Raw genomic sequence first — 21,672 nt, 5'->3', positions numbered from 1 at the left:
TTACTTCGTCATGCAATCTAGAATAAGAGAAAACAAACAAATTTAAACATTACTGTGCCATTTATTCAATGGATAAACATACCTGTGATACACTGATTATTTAGAATATTTAGCCCCTCTTTCGTAGTAATTCGTAAAAACGCGTTAAAATCGTCCACGATAATAGTCTAATTCGTCATGGCGCCAGACATCATTATCACATTTTGCTGCTCACTCACCAAATCTAAAATAATCCACGTATAGAAATTGTCCTTTCTTCCGATTTTATATATTTAGGCGACGATCACTCCTCGTCGATCTTACAATAGCATTATACAACAGCTACCGTTGGATGAAGCAAGTAGTTTGGACGTTTTTTGGTTTAGTCTGTCATTGTACGTCCATTATCATCAAGAGCAACCTGCTAAGTTCTTGTTTCCACACCTAATCTCTATCCCATAACCTCGTCGTTATGAAATATTATTTAGGGTCGATTTACTTTAATAATGTCTTATTTCAAAACTACCAAAACGTCCACATCAACAGCACTGTTTTTAATGGATGATTACGCGAATTCACGAATATCAAAGTTTTCTTAAAAAAGAATATTACCATTTATATTCTTCAAAATGTTTTGGGTCCACGATTTAGCATTATTCTCAAATTTTAGCTGAGTCATGCATAAAACACACACACCAACACACTGAAAAATTAGTTGTTGTTTTTCATTACTTTCCTCTTCCTCTTCTTCTACCCTGTCTTTTAGCACCACTAGGCGGCAGCACAATCAGTGAGAAACATGTACAACACAAAGTGTACGAATTCAGATGAACGTCACATAATGCACCAACGCAGAATTTGCGTTTATACGGAAAATATTTTAAGCAAAATTTTGGTACAGTTACAAGATAAGGAAAGGAAAAATTAGTATATTAGTAATAAGTCTGGCGTAGGCACTTATTGTTTCGACGTAATTAACTATACCTTCTTCAATTGTTGTAATTCCATTCTCCCTCTCTCGATGGTTGCTGTTCTTACAACTCCAAACGAAGTACCGAGAAACACTCACCATCTAGTTTTGTTTCCCGGACTGAGGCCTCAAACCACATCTCCTCATTTCCTCAATACCAGGCACGTAGCCAGGATTTTCTGAAGGGGGGGGGTCCGAATCATGAAATACTGTGGTCATCACACCAGGGACTCGACCATTGAAAACTATTTTACTGGAACATATATTGGTTCGTTTAGCCAGGATTTCGTACCGGGGGGGGGGGGGGGGAGGAAGTGACGAAATTCTGAAGGTCCAGGAACTCGATCAGTCTAAACTACTTTACTATCAACATACATTGGTTTGTTAGGGCAATAAAAAGAGGATATGTTGGTAAGTATTTTAAGAACAAACTATGAAGAAATCTCGAGTAAAATAATAATTAAAAAAAAAATTATTGAAAAAGATTTTATAATGTATTTACGTTCTTCTTCTGTTTATTCAAATATAACAATTTTCCTTTCATTATGACCTCAACTATTATAAAAAGTACATATTCACTATTATAAAAAGTACATACTTAATAATGTCTTCTAAAATATTTTACAAATCTGCGTTCCTTTCTCTGTTCAATCAAATGTTAACAGAACTTTCTTTCCATATAAATTTTTGTTTTCATTATTCCGTCAACTAGTGTCTGTTCCAAATGACAGGCTAAAGGAGCAGTAGAAAATTGCTTTGAAATATCATGTTTGACACTGCAAGGATGCGATGACGAAAAATTATGATAAAAAATGTCCACACTGTTATACAACGGCACTATGTTTTCGGAAGCTTGAAATCTTCCTGCCTAGTAGCAGAAATTCTGAGAATTAAGTAACATTTCTAGAAATTTCAAATTCCCTGGCTCTTCCAGGATATTATGCTCACCTCGCCACCACGTATTGCAAGTAATACAAATCTCATAAGAGAAAGTAACCAAAAGCTTCGTATAGTTTTTTTTAACGCTGCTCCTTCTTTTTCTCATTTCATTTTGTTTCGTCCTTCCTTATTTTTTTATTTGTTGTCTCGAAGGGGGGGGTCCGGACCCCCTGGACCCCCCCCTTGGCTACGTGCCTGTCAATACCAAATATGGTCACACCAAAACTCAACTCCTCCTAACACCGTATTAGTGACGTCACATGAGTGAAAACGTTTGAAAGTTGAAGACCTCACACTCTGGGGAATTCACCTTCAAATCCTGAATTGTACTTTCTGAGGAATTCCAAGTGCGAAGCTAAACCTCAGCGAAAAGTAGAAAATACAAAATACACACTTAATAATCGTCGACGTAGTTACCAGACAATAACTTTTACTTGAGGCAATTATAACGATGTAAATAATATTATCAATCTGTACCTGTTTTAGGTATATGATCAGAGGCGCAATAATTGAACAGAAATATGTATATTGAAAAAGAAAAGGTTTGTTGATTAGTTGTTGATGAGGTTGTCAAGAAGGTATGATTGTTATGAAGATAGATAGTTGATGACACGAAGATATATATATTCGACAAATATTTTGTGATGTAGTGGATACTTGTAGCCATCTTTCATAATAAAAGAAGTGTAAGCTTTTGATATCTTATAAAAGTCTTGTTGCTAATATTATATAATAATAATTGATATATAATTCCCGTTGTATATGGTGCCGGATCCCGGGGACCCTGTAAAAGTCTTGAAGAATAGTAAAGACAGGGTTCAATTTTAATATCAAGGGACTTATGAACATAAATTATACTTGTTTACGTAGTGGAAGAAAAATTGAGCGCAAGACTAATATGGCCAACATACATAATGATGGTAGGTCAACGACTGATAACACAGAAGAAACCGTGTCGCAAATGGTAAATACTAACCCAATCTTGGATATGTTGATGCAATTGAAGCAACAACTTACAACGACAGTCGAAGAAATGAAACTTAACACAAGTCAACAACTTACAGCGAAAGTCGAAGAAATGAAACTTAACACAAGTCATCAAATACAGTTGATGTCTCAAAAATCACTCAACAACTGACGCAGCGAATTGATTCTAAGTTAGACCTAATGAACTAACAGTTTAATGCAAAATTCGAATTAACTGACCAAAATGTAGGACGAATATGACATGAAGTTACTGGAATACAAAATACAGTAGAGATACTTGAAAACGTTGTAACGGAACATTCGAATAAGATTAAAACCTTACAGAAGGACTTCAATCTTTTACAAGAAGGGTGTCGTCGTTCTAAATTTACCGAATCAGAGAACACTCAAGAAATTCCATTACCCAGTATACAACAGTCTTCCAATATACCGGAAAATGTAAACGGTGATTTGGAATCATCTGGCTACAGTGGAGGCAGTTCAGATAAGGAAGGAATACATAATGGTTTACCTCATCATCAGAAGGCAGTGTTTACAGGCGTTGGTACCTCGAAACGCAAGAAAAAGGGTAAATGTCTACGTTTTAGTGAGATTAGATATCTTTCAAATTCAGTGGGTTATCCGAAGACATATCAGCGAGCGCATTTCTGGAAAAATTCGAGGATGAATGTAATTTAATGGGAGTCGAGGAATCTCAATTTTTAAAAGTTTTGCCTCATGTGTTATTGCCGCCATGTCTTATTTGGTTTAAGACTATCACAGGTAGTTTACGTAAGTATTCCGATTTCAGAAATGCATTGTTGTCAAATTATGAGAACGATTTTGTTCTAGCCAACTGGGATGCGTTAATCCGATCAAGGCATTATAATCCGAGGATTCATAAAAGTATTACTGATTTCGTGGTGGCTACATATAATGAATTGAAATCTATCAATCCGTTCCATCCCGAAGCTCGTATCATTGCTTCTATCCGTATACTTTTGCCTTTTCGGTTGCAGCAATCGTTGATGACAGCACAATGTGTTAATTTCAACCATCTCCTTATGATCGTACAAAATTTCGAAAGTCAATCTTCGATGAAAAATAATAATAGATGGCCGGACAAGCAAAACTATCTGACTCGCACTCACGTTAATTATGCATCAATCCATAACGTAGATATCCAACACAATAATCGACAATTTGGTGATAGGGTTATTAATCAAAGTAGTATCGGTGATCAGGCAACACCTAATTGTAGAAACAGTTCTAGAAACTTTAGGAGTAACGAACGAAATTTCAATAGAAATTATAGAAATGGCAGTCAACGTACTTTCACGCAAAATCAACGCTCAAATAACAGAAATAATAATTATCGTCCTTTTGCGCAAAATCGTGATACTTTCTCAAGAAGTGCGTTCCTAGATGGCAGGAATTCCGTGAACAGAAATCAAAATGTGGTATCATCCTATGAAAGGCAAGACAGTACACAAGAGTGCGGGATACAATGCGACTTAATGGAAAGTATTGGTAGCCGTAATTTGAACTAGTTATGACCGATGTGGAGGTGCTCAAAACCACGTCAACATCAAATATACCAAAATATTTTTTTCTGAATATGTAACTAACCTTAAACATTCGATGTAAATATTAATTTTAATTAAAATGAAACTCAATACGAGTCAATAAGGAAATAGATTATTCACATCTTTTTGGAATGGTGCATTTTCGAAGGGTTCAGAAGTTTCATTTCTAGTATTTGTAAGGTTACACCCACAAAGTGACTTGTCATTAAAAAGAATTTATAAATTTTGTGATTTATACGCTGGTCCTTATCTATGTACGAAACAGATAAATCCAAAGGTGTTCGAGCTTATGGATATAAAGACTGGAAAAATTTTGGAATTACGAAATGTCGATGAGATTAAATTATGGCAACCTACTGAAGGTACAAACAAACGATGGATGAATATTGTCAAAACTTTGGTTCTATAAGAGATCATAACCAAAGCTAACGTAAATTAGCTAATATCAGAAGAAATTTATCTTCATAAGAAGAAAGGAGCAATTAAAAGTACATGTATAATTTAATTCTTTTATGTGATTGTGTTCGGTAGTAATTAGAAATAATTTATTTATTTCTTTAATAACTCATCTATAAATAATTCATTATGAAATGATTATGTAATGTACATATTGACTTACATATTTTTTGTTGTTGTTAATTTATGTTCCAAAAAGAACATAGAGTATGCTTAGTTGAAGTTCATGACATTAATCTTAAATCAAAATCTATTTTATTTGTTTTGTGTTGATAGTACGAATATTTTCTTTTGTTGTTGTTTTGTTAATTTCGTAAGTTATACTAACATATAAGAAGGCGAAAGTTAACGTAAACGAATTCTATTTGTCTTATCCTAATTAAAATATTTGTTACAATTTTATATTAATTGCAGATCATAATTCGCTATTATACAATCTGTACCTGTTTTATGTGTTGTGATTGCTAGAATCTTTGCATATTATATTCCCTTCTGATCTTGTTAACATATAATAAGATGATAATCGTTATTCATAAACAACGTTGCTGAGACATGGATAAATATGTTAAATGTAGATAAAGATAATATTATATTATTTAATACGGGAAGGAATAGCCAACTGAATAGTCCTCCTATCGACGATATTTTATTGACGTTATTAATATATGAATATATGATTAAGAATACATATAAAAGAATATAATATTGTAATATGAATATATATATATATATATAAGGAAAAGATAAGAAAAATAGTTGTATTAATGCAATTTTAAATTCATGCGAGGGCTATTCAAAAGGTCAATAGTTGGAAACATTTAATCCATGGTTCTTTCCTTCACAGTATTACTGTTACGTAATTCCCGTTCGAGCGACAATTTATATAACGATGTAAGTAATATTATCAATCTGTACCTGTTTTAGGTATATGATCAGAGGCGCAATAATTGAACAGAAATATGTATATTGAAAAAGAAAAGGTTTGTTGATTAGTTGTTGAGGAGGTTGTCAAGAAGGTATGATTGTCATGAAGATAGATAGTTGATGACACGAAGATATATATATATATATATATATATATTCGACAAATATTTTGTGATGTAGTGGATACTTGTAGACATCTTTCATAATAAAAGAAGTGTAAGCTTTTGATATCTTATAAAAGACTTGCTGCTAATATTATCTAATAATAATAGATATATAATTTCCGTTGTACAGTCCATTGAGTTAGCTAGAGAAGAGCTAACTGGGCGCTCGAAATATTTACAAATAAGTTGAATGTGAGCAATGTCCTCAAACGCAGACTAGTGACACTGCCAATAAATGGAAACGTAGCCAGACACAAGTAGAAAGTTGATAAGTTGCACAAAGGTAGGAAAAAACAAGGGTATTGACTTTATATCAGGTTAAAGGAATCTGCTATTGCACTTATGTTTTAATAAAACACAAAGGTATACAAAAATGCTTCTAGGAAGCTTAAGACTACATAATTGTATTTTCCGAGGGAAAAAATAAAATAATCCAGCGAAGTAGATGTCGTAAATTCAAAAGTCTGTCGATGGACTCGAACCAGGGACCTCCGACGTATAGTATCGTAACAATAGAATGTTATTAGTTACTTGCCATAAATGCGAAATATGTTTCGCAAAGCTTTGCTCATACCAAACAATAAAAACAATGCAAATACTTACAGCCAGTAACGAGGTATTTCTGATATGCTCTGAAGACGATGTGGGTGGTGTTGAATTGACACACAAGTAACATGCTAAAGTGGTAGTCATTTTGTGTTATTTCAACACCTCATTTTTTGCTGTGTGTGTGATTAGTTACTTCGAAATAATTTTAAACATAAGCAAAGATTGTCGAGAGATTCGAGTCGAATCAAGATTTTTACGAGCAGTCTCGATTCGACTCGTGTCTCGACTGAAAAATTTGAGTCGAGAAACAAGTTTGTCTTGACTCGTGCGCATCCCTACTTCTCGGTTCGGCTCCCTTAATAATCGTGTCCTGTGCTAACATTGTCACAATAATCGAAGGCTTCATATTTCAAACAAATCGATCAAACATAATGCGACAGGACAGACACTCGAGAAAGCCACCTCACCCGATAACTTATTTTCCGCTACAACTTCATTGTTATATTCGACTGCAGTAGTCCACTTTTAATTTAGGTATCACATGTTACACTCATCCTAGGTTTCCATTGCTTACGAAGGTGGACAAAGAAAGTTGAGTGAAAACTATAGCAAGTGGTAAAAACTAATGTGCACTGAGAAAAAAATGTAAATGGCGTACTTAAAAAGAAGATTACATGTGTAATTCCTGTAGTTTCTGGACAACGTACAGCAGACGTATAACTGAAAACGCATGTTTTATAATACTTTCTGTGTATAAGTGTTCCATCTATACGTACTTTCCGTATGAAACAATGTAGGCTGTCAGGATCTTACATACAAATGAGCGTATACAACATGTAGCTGACGAAGGTAACATAAGTATATGCATGCGATATACGGAAAACTGTTAGATATCAGACATCCTGCAACATCATGATGTAACATCTAAGAGCAGTGCCTATGTAGAATACGGATAACGTATGCTCCGTACTGATTTATGTAGCAAGCAAGAAGATACCGTATATTTGTACAATATACCGCTGTCCGGAGAACGGATTTCTCTCTGTGTGGTTTACGTACAGTACGTAATAATTGCATTCCAATCTATCAGATTTTATTGTGTTATGGTCTATATTTGTAAACATGTCATTTAACAAAAGATATATAAATTTCACATTGTTTTCGGCGAAAAGTGCAAGAAACGAAATGAAACAAAACAAAAATAAAAAAGTCAAGCGGAAGTGGTTCTTCCAGACCGTAACAATTCTCTTCGGCTCTATATGAAGCAAATTGGAATAATGTCATAAATAATTATGTAATAATACACAACTTGTATATCAAATTTCACTGTAAATTTTCTTGGCTTGTAGATATGTTCAACTTACATATGTTTTTGTGATAATCCAAACTTTCAGCATATGAGTATCAGTCTCCTAAATTTTCGGAAATAACTATAAAGATGATCTTAAATCTGTCAAATAAGTACAGTTAATGATCACTTAAGTACATAATAGAGTTTTTAAGAACGTGCTGGCTCTGAATCACATATTTCAAAATGACGGATCTCAAGATGGCGGCGGAGGTTCGTGATCTACTCTCCAATTCTTTTTTGCCAATATGTGAAACTACCACCGGTTGCGTTCTGTATTTTTCATTATTTTCACGATTCAACAGTTTATTTGATGTAATTCAATAACATAGCATAGCCCTTCTTATGCACACTTTAACCCCCTCCCCCTCCGCTTCTTATGGTGCTCAGCCGCTATAACTTTCCACATACACATATTTTCACATCCTGTATCAGGCGCACTATGTCTCATCCGCAACTCGATTCATCCATTTGGACCGTTTACTTGTCAGGGAAATCACATGTACTGATTAGAAGCACCTGGAAGATTTTGTTAGATTTTGACAGCTACAAATCTGTACATTCAGTGAGTGAACTACGAGTGCAATGGTGCTGGTAGTCTATTTTACTTTGATTGGTGTTGTTTTTATAAAGATGGAGAACTAAAATATTTTACACTTCGAACATCTGAAAGAATACTTTTTTCTTAAAAGCTGAGGATGGTGGTAGACAGAATTTACAAGTAAAGTGTTCGAAGTGCCCCAGCGGGAAATACAGTATTTATCTATATAGGCCTATATTCCATTCAACACATTACATAAATTCAGACACAAGTGACACAAAAAGGAAGTGTTACTAGGATTAATTTAACGCATGGTAACATGTAATGAAACTGAAGTTCCACAAACTGAAGTTCAAACTAAAATAAGAGAACTCCCCCCTCGCCCCCTGTTAGAGGACATAGTTACGCCTCCTTATCTAACTTGTGATTGTTGCAGATCTGGTCTTATCAGTCCAGTCGTTGAAGAATGTCTTATCTTTTGAATTTTCTTTACTAAAGGAAAGTTGTTTAAGATGTGGTGGTGATTCGAGTTCATGGCCAGTAAATTTATTGTCGAAAGATGAAGGGCAGAAAGGACGTTAAGACCTAGGAAAAGCTTAAAAAAAAACAAAAAACAAAAAAAGCCGGAAAAGTCAAAAAAGGACAAATAAAATCAAGCCGTTTTCTGGCCTGCAATGACGCAAAATGAACATATGTTAAGTCTCGTCTTTGGGCACTCGTAAAAGAGAGGATTTTTCCTTAACTTCCTTGCCCTAGTTATTATTATATATACCCTAATTAGTTAGGAGAATAATAATAAATAGGCATTTTTCCTATGCGTAGGAACGGGCACGAGTTGAGTTCCGAGCCGATTTACTGTTCTTGACGTCGAGTTGAGTTTGATAATTGGCTCGTTCGTTCAGCTCGTTTTAACTCGTTTTGAAATCATCGCCTAATTACACTGAAAAGCGAAAGCTATAAGAAATATAAGCAGTAATATGGAATACTTTTAGTGTTGCTCCTAGAGGGGACACTGTTTGCATCTCGTCTCGTCTCGATAACGAGACCACAAGAGATTTGTATAATGAGCTTAGTTCGGCTCGGCTTAACTGAGCCGGCTTGGTTGCGATGAGCCATCTGCTCGGTTCGGCTCAACTGAGCAGACAGCTATAGCCGTCTCGGTTGGGTGAGCTGTTGGCGCGGCTCACTTCTCGGTACGGCTCGATAGTGAATGAGCTGTGAGCCGAGCTGTTAGAGTCGTTGACAATTCTAAACCGGGGTCGAGCAGTTTTGAACATGTTTGGTCAGTGCCCTCTAACTTTGAACAATGTTTGGCTCGAGCTCGAATATTCAACCTAGACCCTAACACAAATTCAGAAGCTCGTGAACAATGTTCTTGACTCCTAGACTTTACAACTGCCGAGGTTAGCAATCAACTAGTTTCTTAGTATTCAGATACGATCTGCCTATCTTTTATGTTTATACACAGTGTTGTTATAGTAAATAATAATAATAAATTCTAGTAGTAGTATCATTGCTAATAACTATATTGTCAATGTAGGCTACTTGAAGAGAGTATTTGGAACTACACAATGGATTTGGCTCGACTCGACACGAAATTCAACCCGAATTCGAGTCGAGCTCGGGTTTCGAAGAAAGCTCGCTCGTGCTGCTAATCCCTAAAAGTAACGCAGTGTGGGATTTTAGTCAGTTTTACATTAGCCTATATGAAAATGTTCATGTAGCTCTCAAGTAAGAACTTGTTCTTGCATTTGCATAAAGTGATTTAGAATGTGCAATAATAATAATAATAATAATAATAATAATAATAATAATAATAATAATAATAATAATAATAATAATAATAATAATAATAATAATAATAATAATAATGGTGGTGGTGGTAGTAGTAATAACACAGAAAATTTAAGTAGTAAGATTTTTTTTCACATACTCAAAGTTTCGGATGTAAGAGTAACGCGTTACTTTTGAAGTAGGGTAACAATTACTTTTTGGGAGCAAGTAACGCGTTATATTTTAAGGGAAAATAAAGTAATCTGTAATGCATTTCATTTTTACAAGTAACGTACCCAACACTGCCCAGAATCAACTGCAGAAAAATGTTTGTCGCTATCTATTATCAGTTTTGTTCTATAATATAATTGATAAATATTCAAACCAGTCATGTTAATGGAGAATGCATTTCTGCTTGGACAGAAAGTTAATGGAGAATGCTGGGCTAACCTGTTTTGGGACGCTTAATCGACTGTAAAATACCTCATCCAGGGGCGGATCCACCGGGGAGATCGGGGCGTCGCCATCCCCCAGAAGAGGAAACTTGCCTATTTTAAATATAACTAAACCCATCTCAGGGTTTGGAGGTCTTAAAAGTAGCTCTAAGTAGCACTATACAACCCACCGCCCCCCCCACCAGAAGTCCGTCCTAGATCCGCCCCTGACCTCAGCTCGATATTTCTTACCGGTGTTTCTCTGAAACATAACGGCAGACAAACGGACGGAGAAAGTCGTTCTATAAAACTTCCGAACTTTAGAACCCGGCTACTTAAGGCGATCGCAAAGCGTATTTATTGCTCATGCGTACGCTTGGAATACGCTGACCATTTATTTAAATGTAGGTGGCTAATCTCAAACGCGAAAGCAATAAAAACGCGGAGAAAACGTCAACTCGAGCGTATTTGGTGCATTTCGGAACAATAGACCGCCTGCTGTTTAAAAGATTTCAAAAGGAAGGACAAAAAGGAAAGATGTGTTGACAGGCAAGGGGATTGTAGCAAAACACAGCTGCTTGGAAGACGATTTGTGCATAGATTGCAACTCTGCTATTATGAAGTATGTGTGTCTGTATAACAAAAGAAAATTCACAAAAATACAAGGAAATTCCGAAAAATTAGCTAATCAGAGAAAAATCCGTGTAACACAATAGGGTTATTTCTCGTGTTACACCTGATTGATAGTTAAATGGTGCCATGGTAATCTATAAGCAAAATATTTGGCTTTAGGCAAAAGATGAAACAACGAAATAACTTTAATTTGAGCTCCTATCTCTGAAGCTCGAACTCACCCCCGAAGCAGTTGACCACAAGTGTAATCACAGAGACATTTTCAGTTGTGTTTGAAAACGTGTCCTGTGTACATCTCCAATCATGGTTAGTGTGTTTAACACAGAAGCGTTTATAATCGAAATACAAAAAAGCGCATGCCTATATGATTTAAGAGTTCCGAACTTCATGAATCGTGATTTAAAAATAAAAATGTGGAGAGAAGTGGCTGCGATATTTGTTCCAGACTGGGAGCGAATGCAACGGAATTCTCAGAATGAAGAAAGTAAGAATATTATTTTATAATTTCATTTAATACTGTTAAGTAGAGCTACATCGAGCCAAATTGTATGTTCACTATGAATAATAATAATAATAATAATATTAATAATATAGTAATAATCAGTGGCGGCGGTTGGACGTTAAAAGTGGGGAGGCAAGACATGATCTGAATATTTGCATATAAATGTTAGTTTTCCTGCTTGCTTCTAATATTTTGTTTGACGAAAGGTTATATAACTAATAGGATACTATCTTTTTCAGTTTAAATACTGTATATTGTATTTCATATTTTATTAAGTAAATTGACAAGAGGAAGAGCAACGCCAGTAGGTACACCCTAAAAAATGGTATAGTTGGCATAACCATTAAATGGTTAATAATACCAGAATAGTATTGCTTACATAGGGACAGCTATGCTTATGGCCAGTAATAGCATACAGGTATGGCTATTAAATCCGGGTTATTGTTACCATACATATGTGCAATAGTACCATATTTCTGTATTGTAAATTTAACTATAATCGGAGTTAATAGTCAATATTACCATGCAGATTACAATACAGCTACATCCCAACTATACCTTTATAGCTCTGCCTACAATACCATATTCATTCGAATACTATACCGTATAGGTATTGCAAAGATACTAGATGGTTGGACAACAGGTGGACAACCATACCGTATAGTCATTGTAACCATTATATATTGTTGTATTTGCAAGACTAAATTACAGTACCCACAATACCGTATGGCTATTTTAACAATACTGTCGTATTGAGACAACCATATAGCAGGGTAGGTGCACCAAATTTTATACTTGATGTAACCATACTATATTGCTGTAGTTGCAATACAGCTATGTGAACAAGAACGTCTTGTTGAAGCAGCCATGTAAGATGGTAGATGGAACAACCTGCATAGGTACTATAACCATATTATATTGCTATGGTAGCCATGCCGTATTGTAATATTGAAGATAAAGTATGTTTGCTGTTACCATGCTAGATTGTTGACAGAACAATCTAGCATAGTGTGTGGAACAATTTCGGAATTGTTATAGAAACAACACGCATAAACACACCACCTTGATTCTGCTTCATATTAAACTTCACAGAAGATAAGACAAAGGTATTAGAAACAGTTCCAGTAACCATTTCAATACTTCTTTAAATGATTAATGGAAATGTTTTTAATAATACCTTTGTCTTATCTTCTGTGAAGTTTGATATGAAGCAGAATCAAGGTGGTGTGTTTATAGCTATCGTAACCATGCAGTGTTGTTTCTATAACAATGGAACTGAGGTGGTATGCAATGTAGATCAGAAATTACACAGCATTTATAACAACTACTTTTATTTTCCTTTAATCAAGTATACATTACAGAAAAATTAGAAATGCAGCACAGTAATACCAAAAAAGGAACTTTACAATAATGCAGTTATGAAAGTATATAAATCTTTTAATACATGCAATGAAAATATACGGTTTAAAAAAATAGTAAACCAGACATATATTATTATATTAACATACTTTTGATTTACATTTCTTTCTTAATATTTTTACACGTATTTTATAAAATGTGGATGTTACTAAATAACAGTTATTCCAAGTAACTGAACACGGAAGACACATATTGATGATGTGTCCAAATTAGAATTATTTTTCATCTTACAGTTTCAGTGTACATCTGACACCATCTTCAGAGAGAGGAAATAAGATGGCAAATAGTGGGTAAGGAAATTGAGAAGAACTCGAAGCATTCAATTTTGTAATCCATTCTTTTCCCATCCTATTTTTCTCTATCTGAAGATGCTGTCAGGTGTACAACCAGACTGTTAGACAAGATATAATTCTAATTTGGATACTAAGAATTAGCCCAATTACATAAACTAGAAGTTTTGAAGAATCAAGATTCACTTAATACAATACACATATATACACGGTGATTCAGAACTCGAATTCGCAGGAAAATGAATTTTGAACACCCTGGTCCTCGTAAAGTCCTTAAAACTACAAAGAAAAACGTTCTTGGCAGGACAATCCGCCTCCACCATATCCGTTACGTTTCAACACAAAATTATGAAATATTCAAATTTGAAAGTTTTACTCCCTTGAGCGGAATATGGTACATCAACTCTGTCAATCATAGTAGAGGAGTTAGTGTTCTAAAGTTCATTTCCTTACGACTTCGGTATGCATACAAGCAAGAAATATATTGATTCTAGTAAGGAGCATGTAAATGAATATCAAATGAAATTAAATGCTGATTCATTTCACATTCTAAATTCAAACTTAAAAATTTAGTGGCAAGTATTTGTGCTTAAACTGATTCACACAGAACAGGAATCAGAAGAAAACAAATATATATATGTATTATTCCATTAGACGCAGACTTACTGTTTTACTGACAATGAATATATTATATTACGATTTATGGCTGATTCGTTTTATTATTAATGAATTTAACACTAATGCTTTATTGTTGTAAGATCATATTGCACTTATTTTTAATTTATTTTCCACATTCCTAATACTGATACAATAAATCATTTTTCAACCAAAACTGCTAAGTTTTATCTTAGACAGAAAACCAAGAAGAAAAAAATGAGTACAACTTAACAAAAAAAAAAAAACTAACTAACTAACTAACTCTATGGCCTATGGAACCCGGAGGTTCAATGCCGCGTTCACAAAAGCTCTCCACTGACTTCTATCCTTAGCTAACTGCATCCAGTTTCTACTTTGTATTCCTATCTCTGCGAGATCCATCTTAATATTATCCTCCCATCTGCACCTAGGTCTTCCTAATGGTCGTTTTCCTATGGGTCTTCCAGTCAAGACTTAACAAATGTACACAATTCTTTTGAAACTTGGTAACCGTTTCCATTAAAATTGTAAATAATATGAAAAAAATACAAAACATGTTACAAGACTGCTTTTTTTTAAATGGAAAATTTTGTAACTACCATGTAGTTCTTTAGTGTCAATACCTACATCATAATAAATGTGTTTCTTCCTACGTTTGATAAATAATACGGAAACATGCATAAAATAAAGCTTAGAAGATTGAACTGAATTAGTGTTTCGCTATGTCAACTGAATTTTCCTTATCATTTTATTATTACTTATTTTTCAAAAAGCTTTTTGGAGTTGGTAGTGCGTATTTCTAATATCATTTAATCTCTCATTTTTTTCTTTCTTTCTAAAGTGTACCGTATATAACGGAGTACTGAAAAGTTTTCAGAATAGTTTTGCAGCTCGTGAAGTTTAAGCTAGAATGATTAAACACCACCAAGCAATTCCTCGTACATCCTTTGTGAGTCAGTGCCCTAAGCGGCTTTGTCCTAGGAAGTCGCATTTAGTTTTTAAGCGTATCTTCCCCCAGTTATGCGCTGAGTAACAGCGAAATTGAAGGTGACGAAATTTATGAAACTAGGTAAAGCTAGAAAATCTGCTTCAGAAACACATGAAATGTTGAAGTCAACATTTGGAAAAGATGCTTTAGGCCATGGTCAAACGTAAGAGCATGTTAAAAGTGACAGAACATCGGTTGAAAATAATGTCCGTTCAGGATACCCGTCAATCGGCATAGGATTTTGTACCACGAAGAGAACATGGGAGGATTACTGTAAAGGCTGTGTAGAGACTTGCTGTAAAGACTGTGAAAAAAATTATACTACTAACTTTCCATCGGATTTACCCAACTCTGCACCGTGTAACATTTTCTTCTTCTTCAGAATGGAAATCAACTTCAAGGCCGAGGATTTAACAGTATGCAACACTCAAGCGAAACTGCCATCACGAAACACACGAGTGGAAATATATGCAAAAATTAAACGTGATCTTCTAGCAAAAAGTCGCTTAAGCATTGACCACCAAGTGATGCACGAGAAGCCATCTGCCGGAATTTTACTGTACAGACTGCGGAAACTGGGTACCCCATCATACACATGACATTATTTAACATGATAAACGCAAACAAAAATTTACATTAGATGCCCACACAGAATGGATTACAAACGACACAATTTCACGACGAATATTTCCGTTAGAAGTAGTTATTATTATTTTACATTTTCTGAAATTATTTTCTTGGTACAATATGCATTATTTGCATCTAACAATAATACGAAAGTATTTGCTAAGCAGTAATAAGACTTGTAAGAAAAGGCACAAGGACAAATAAAATACTTAAATACAAGGGACCACCGTTAGCGTAACGTTTCGTAACACATAATATAAACGTTACAATACGAAAGAATATCTACTGATTCATGTTCTATCATAGGTTTACTACATGTTTCCGTACCTATCTCTTTTTAAGAGTTAATGGCATTTGATTTTCGCGACGTCACGCCTGTGGTTTTCATTCCTTAATAGTATTCGATTTCTCCTTGAAGCTTTCCTTATTTTTATAAGTTTAAAATAAAATGAGGAGACAAAATGTATAACAAAGAAATTGGGGCAGCTCCTGCAAGTATCTACATTTTAAGGAGTAAAAATTTTGTTAGTGCACCAAGGATCAGAACAGGAATCGTCAGGCTGACGTCCTGGATTCAATCTTACGTCCAATAGCATATTTTCAACTCTAAAATTAGAACAAAGTATAGTTTGAACTCAGTAAAAGTTATAGTAAATGGTTTATGTAATTCAGTGAGATTTTGAATGAAGAAATATTATGACCACTAACAATGTATTTGCAATCAATAAAAGCTATTCTTTTCGACGTACGACACATCATACTTCCATATAATATTAATCGGAATTTAATGGCATCATATGTTTTTTCTTAAGACGGACACCTTCCCAAGATACGGTTCTTGACTTTGACACATTTATATTAGAATTGCAGAAACCCATTAAAAACTGCTTTCATAAATATCTTTTTAGTAGTTTAAATTTAGTGTCACATGACATCCTTCCCAATTAAAAAAAAATACTTAGAATTAAAGATGGCAGACAACGATTTACCTTCCTTTCACGCAATATTGTTAACCTTTTGTTTTAAACCCATTTCGGTAACACTAAATCCTTTTCATTAGCAAATCCAAGTTACATTCTTATAAAGGAACCAGAACCCATACAAACTTTTGCGACTGGGTACACGGATTCCTTTTCCAAAGCGGTTTTATATATATCGGGTGTAAGGAAAAGGTAGTACAGGCAGACAGACTTGATTCTACAGCTAAAACGATACGAAAATGTCTTTATAAAGTTGTCTTTTAACGCCCCCTTTTGGAAGGGAGAGACCGGTAAAGTTTGGTCGATATGGCAATATCGCACGGGTTGTCGGTAACAAGATTTGATAGCAGCGACTTTGGAATGGTGTTTATCGTGGAGTAGAGGAAAGTGCCGTACTTCAAACGAAGGTACCTAACTTCAAAGCTCTTTGTCATTTTTCTTTTTCTTCTTCTTTTTTTTTAAAGTATGGAATATCGGATGCAGCAAAAGGTCTGAAATGTGGCGGGAAAATGTCAAGAGATGAAAACGTACATTTAAAATGTCAAATTGAATAAATGTCGTACAAAAGGAAGCTTTCTGTGCCCAGATCATGACAAAACATGCCGTTTCAAATCTAGCCATTTTGTTGTTAAAATAAAAAAAAAACTGATTTGAAAAACCTTATATAACGGAGAAGTTTAAACTAAACTCCAAAGCCGATATCACGTGTTTCTGCAGAGTACCGCAAGGTGTTACCTCATAGTCCAAATTTTACCCGTCTGTCACTTCAAAAGGGAACCTCGGAGGACAAAATATCGTAAGACATTTTCGTTTCATTTCAGCTGTAGAGTCAGATTCTGTCCAAGCTGTGCGATCTTTTCCTTACACTCGATATGTAACCTTTTTCTATTCCGAACAAAAAATCTGTATAAAATTTACATAGAACCAACCATGTTTTTTAAAAGTTTAGTTCCTACTTCGGTGGCCATAGAATCATGCAGGCAAAACATCTAGTAGTACAGGAATGTATGCTTCATTGCAAATGCTTTGCTAGTGGATATAATATTGTTTGACTGAAAATCACATGGATTAGGAAACATTTTCTTATGCTCGAGCCCTATTACGATTATGTTAGAAAACACTGCCCCACATGCAACACAAAATCATACCGAAACAGAAACATATATGTTGTCATTATCGATTATCTTATAATACGTAGGAGGCCCTGCAAAATTCAAATTTACTGGTATGCAGATCCACTCTTGCGTGAAAGACAAATGATATGAACAGTAGTGACCGTCATAGCCAACTGTTTTCATTTTCTTACATAGAAGGAAAATGTGCGACTCTTCGTCTAACAATTTTTTTTTATATTATAAAAGTTTAAACCATCTTCATGAATTTCGAACGCTACCATGCAACACTTGAACACAAATCCGTTGTATATGCACCAAGCTACTGACCGACAAAGTTTCAACAACGAAGGAGGTAAACACATTGAAAACAATGGAAAATTCTGATCTTGTGAAAGGTATATCTTTGCTCCAGGTCCAATTTCTTGTTGAATATGAAAAACCGTTTTTCTGAAAGAACTTATAACATATCTGCAATTGGTGTTTCAAACCTATAGTTTCTAGAACATTCTTTCGACAATATGCAATACGGGCAGCAATCTTGGACGGTTGGTGTTTGGATTCATACCTCATACACCATGTGAAAACAAGTGGTCCTATATGTCGCATTAAACGTGGATAGTGAACCATATGATGATGCTTAGGTTTTAATGTATCCTGAAAAAAAGATTTGTATATCTCATGATGTTCTTCAATTAATGTACAAAGTAATTCAGAAGTGTTTACGTGAATAACTTTTGATGTTAATATGACTGTTATTTCTCTTAGCAGAATATAAAATTTCCATTGATATTTTCCTCGGGGATTAAGTCACCCATTATCAAACCAAAGTACCTTATGAGAAATAACATTTCAGTAGCAGACAAGTTTAATTTATTCTTTTCAAGATTTTCAGAAGATAAAGGTGCCGGCATACACCTTTCGCATACGGAAGTTCAAGTTATAGTAGATCTGAGTGCAATATTTTCTTTTAATAAGAAAAATAATTACCTTCCCTGATGTTCTCCTGCAGCAAAAGTTCTACTAATGTGGCTCCGTCATTTGTTGTTTGTTTGGTCGTGGTAAGTATATGCTGAATCTTCTTTAAGTCTGCATTCCACGTTGAAAAAAATGTTATATCTTTCCCAGGATATAACTGGCCAAAATCAATGTCTATCTGAAAAGTAAAAGAAATTGTTGTCACATATACCTAACGCTGTTTGATGATATAATGTTCTATGCTTTCTTCTCTTTATACAAAAGTTTGGTAGTATAGTTTTCTTTGAAGTTCATTAAATAATCTTTGTTTCAACAGAGCGTTTTTAATCAAGTTATGAACAGCAATGGCATTCACCCCATTATAGTATCCATTTTCAGAAAATACTATGTCTGATTGAAAAAGAAATCCCAAAGTAGGCATGTAAAAAACAATTACTTAGAGTGGAACTGATAAAATACACGCAAATATAAAACAAACTTCCAAGCGCTTTCGCATTTATGGAGTCGTCATACAGGGACGCAAAGACGAAAGTGGAATAAGAAATAGAGAAAGACACAAGGACCGCACCTACACCAACAGTGATTTCTCCACAAGGTTCTCTACTTTCTCGTATGAGTACTTGACAGCAGTCACGTGATCACATGATCACCATAGCACCTAGCAGAAATATGGCAAAATGAAATGAAATCTTTGAGTTTTACGTCTCACGGTTATGCCGGTTAGGCTAAAGGAGACGGTGATGATGAGAGATGAATGAAATGGTGGAATGAAGAAAGTGGGAGAACCCGAGAAAACCCACGAGCACGGTGTTTGTCCACCACAAAGTCCACACGGCGGGAGCAGGGTTTGAACCCGGGACCCCAAGCACCGGAGGTGAACGCTTTACCACTGAGCCACCGCGCCCCCCCAGAAATATGGCGTAACTCGTCTTACTCTGTATCTTTCTTCTTCCACTTTCGTCTTTCTCTCCCTGCCTAACAAAGTCATAAAAGGTGAAAGCTCTTACAAGCTTTTTTTTTTTTTTTTAAATCTTTGCGCGCATGTACTGCACGTGTATTTTATCTAATTTCTGGTAACTGTTTTATACATTGGTTGGTTTTTAATTACACAAAAACGTGTCTTTAACGTAAGCTTACATAATTCTGAACCTTCTGCCGCTGATGCTGGTATATTTGTAAATTAAAATAAACTATTAAATGTTTTCATAGGAACACCATCAACAAGAGTGAGGATGTGGGGCTGATCGGGGAGCGGGCTGGGTAGCGTAGAGGTTAACTTATTGGCATTGTACGTCGAAGACACAAGATCTATTTTCGGCCCACTCGCACTTTTTAACTCTCAATTTTCATTATTTCTGAATCTATACAGGATTTGGTGTACTGAAAATCCGGTTGATTTTCTCAGAATTACTAAACGTTCTACCTGCTACAAGATGCACCATCTCGTCCATCAGCTTACTCACAGGAAAAAATTAGAACCGAAAAACTCCGAAACATAGTGCAAGACAGGGTACAACTTCATACACCGAAAAACATTTATAAACTCTCTCGCCTCATGCTAGGTGCTTTTTTTGCAAAGAAAAACTGTCGTGTTCGCAATTTATATATAGCATCAACATAAGACCCTTATGTTCATGATTTTTTTTAACTCATTAAATTTTGTTACATGTTTTTTTTTTTTCATTTTCCTTTAAGTACAGTTCGTTCTGTGATACGGAATTACACTTCTATAAAATAATATAAAGGTATTTTCTTTCTTCGGTTACATTCATAAAATAATAATAGAAAGATGTAAACTTCTTAGCAATATCACTACACTTACAAGTGTGTATCCAACAGGCTGTTTTAAAGCAGGAAATTCCTTGAAGTAGGAGCTGATATCCTTCTCTGACTGAATGTAATCTGCTCTCCGATTTAATGTCGTTTGTTTCCACAGATCACACACTTTCTCCCATGGCTCTATATTATTTCTCAACCACGTGAGAGCTTCCTTGGCAAATTCATCAGTGGACTCTGAAAATAAAGGACACCATCTACATAATTCAGTGTGAAAGAAACGTACATACTCAGTATACGTAAATACATATGTATTAATTTCTAGGACAGAAGTACAAGAAATAACATTTCAATAAACATGTGAAACAGACAGTATTATACTTCTGAACACAATTGTCATATGAGGTGTTCGGAACATGTATTTACAAAACGTCCCGTTAATATATGAAAGCAGTGATAGAGTTTTACACACAGATGAACAGCAGATATACTGATTGCACAAATTCACGGAAATTTGTTCATTTATAATGAAGGTAGTGCCCTTGAACTGTGAATCTGTTGATTGACCATAATACGTGAATATGTGTAACCATGTTGTAAAAAATCGGCACGCATCTCTTTTAGGAAGTTTTGTACCCTTGTCTGAATATAAGATAGCATAAAACACTATGCATCGTGATTTACTGATAAAATTATAATACAGAATTTATGAACATGAAAGTAAATAAATGAAAAAGAACTATGAACGCACCATCTAAATCGACTTCGGTAGAAGTTGTAGCTGCACACCGGTTTCTCAAAGGCAAAACACCACTTTGCCGCAAATACCTTCTTGTGTTGCAATATCTGTCCCAAAGTTTCCCTCTTGCCAAAACCTTCTTCCCTTGAGCAACTTTATAGGGGACGTAGTAAGTATGCTATTTGAAAAACAAATCACTGTTATAATATACAGTCCTGATATCCTATTGCACAACACAAAATTACAATTAAACTATATTATTTCCACAGAGAAACAAAATACATGGAAACCTGTTTAAAACGAAACTTATATAAACTGAAAATTTGCCGAAGATGAATAGTTTTTAGTCCCGGCAACTCTGTC

At 34.9% G+C, this 21,672-nt stretch overlaps 1 protein-coding gene across 1 annotated transcript in view; it reads right to left on the bottom strand.

The window, feature by feature from the left end:
* Positions 1-21,672, bottom strand: part of LOC145682915 (uncharacterized) — a 42,378-nt gene continuing 20,706 nt past the window's right edge. Inside the window, exons 6-9 of the mRNA XM_081754278.1 lie at positions 21,322-21,487; positions 20,617-20,807; positions 18,807-18,972; positions 1-17 (exon numbers count right to left, since the gene is read on the bottom strand). Coding sequence (XP_081610404.1) covers positions 1-17; positions 18,807-18,972; positions 20,617-20,807; positions 21,322-21,487 — 540 coding nt within the window. The remainder of the gene's footprint in view (positions 18-18,806; positions 18,973-20,616; positions 20,808-21,321; positions 21,488-21,672) is intronic.

Source organism: Thermobia domestica, chromosome 1, assembly GCF_964235325.1.
Source record: "Thermobia domestica chromosome 1, izTheDome1.hap1.1, whole genome shotgun sequence".
Classification (NCBI taxonomy): domain Eukaryota; kingdom Metazoa; phylum Arthropoda; class Insecta; order Zygentoma; family Lepismatidae; genus Thermobia; species Thermobia domestica.
Note: the sequence above shows the minus strand (reverse complement) of the source record. Positions and strands in the feature narration are given on the sequence as shown.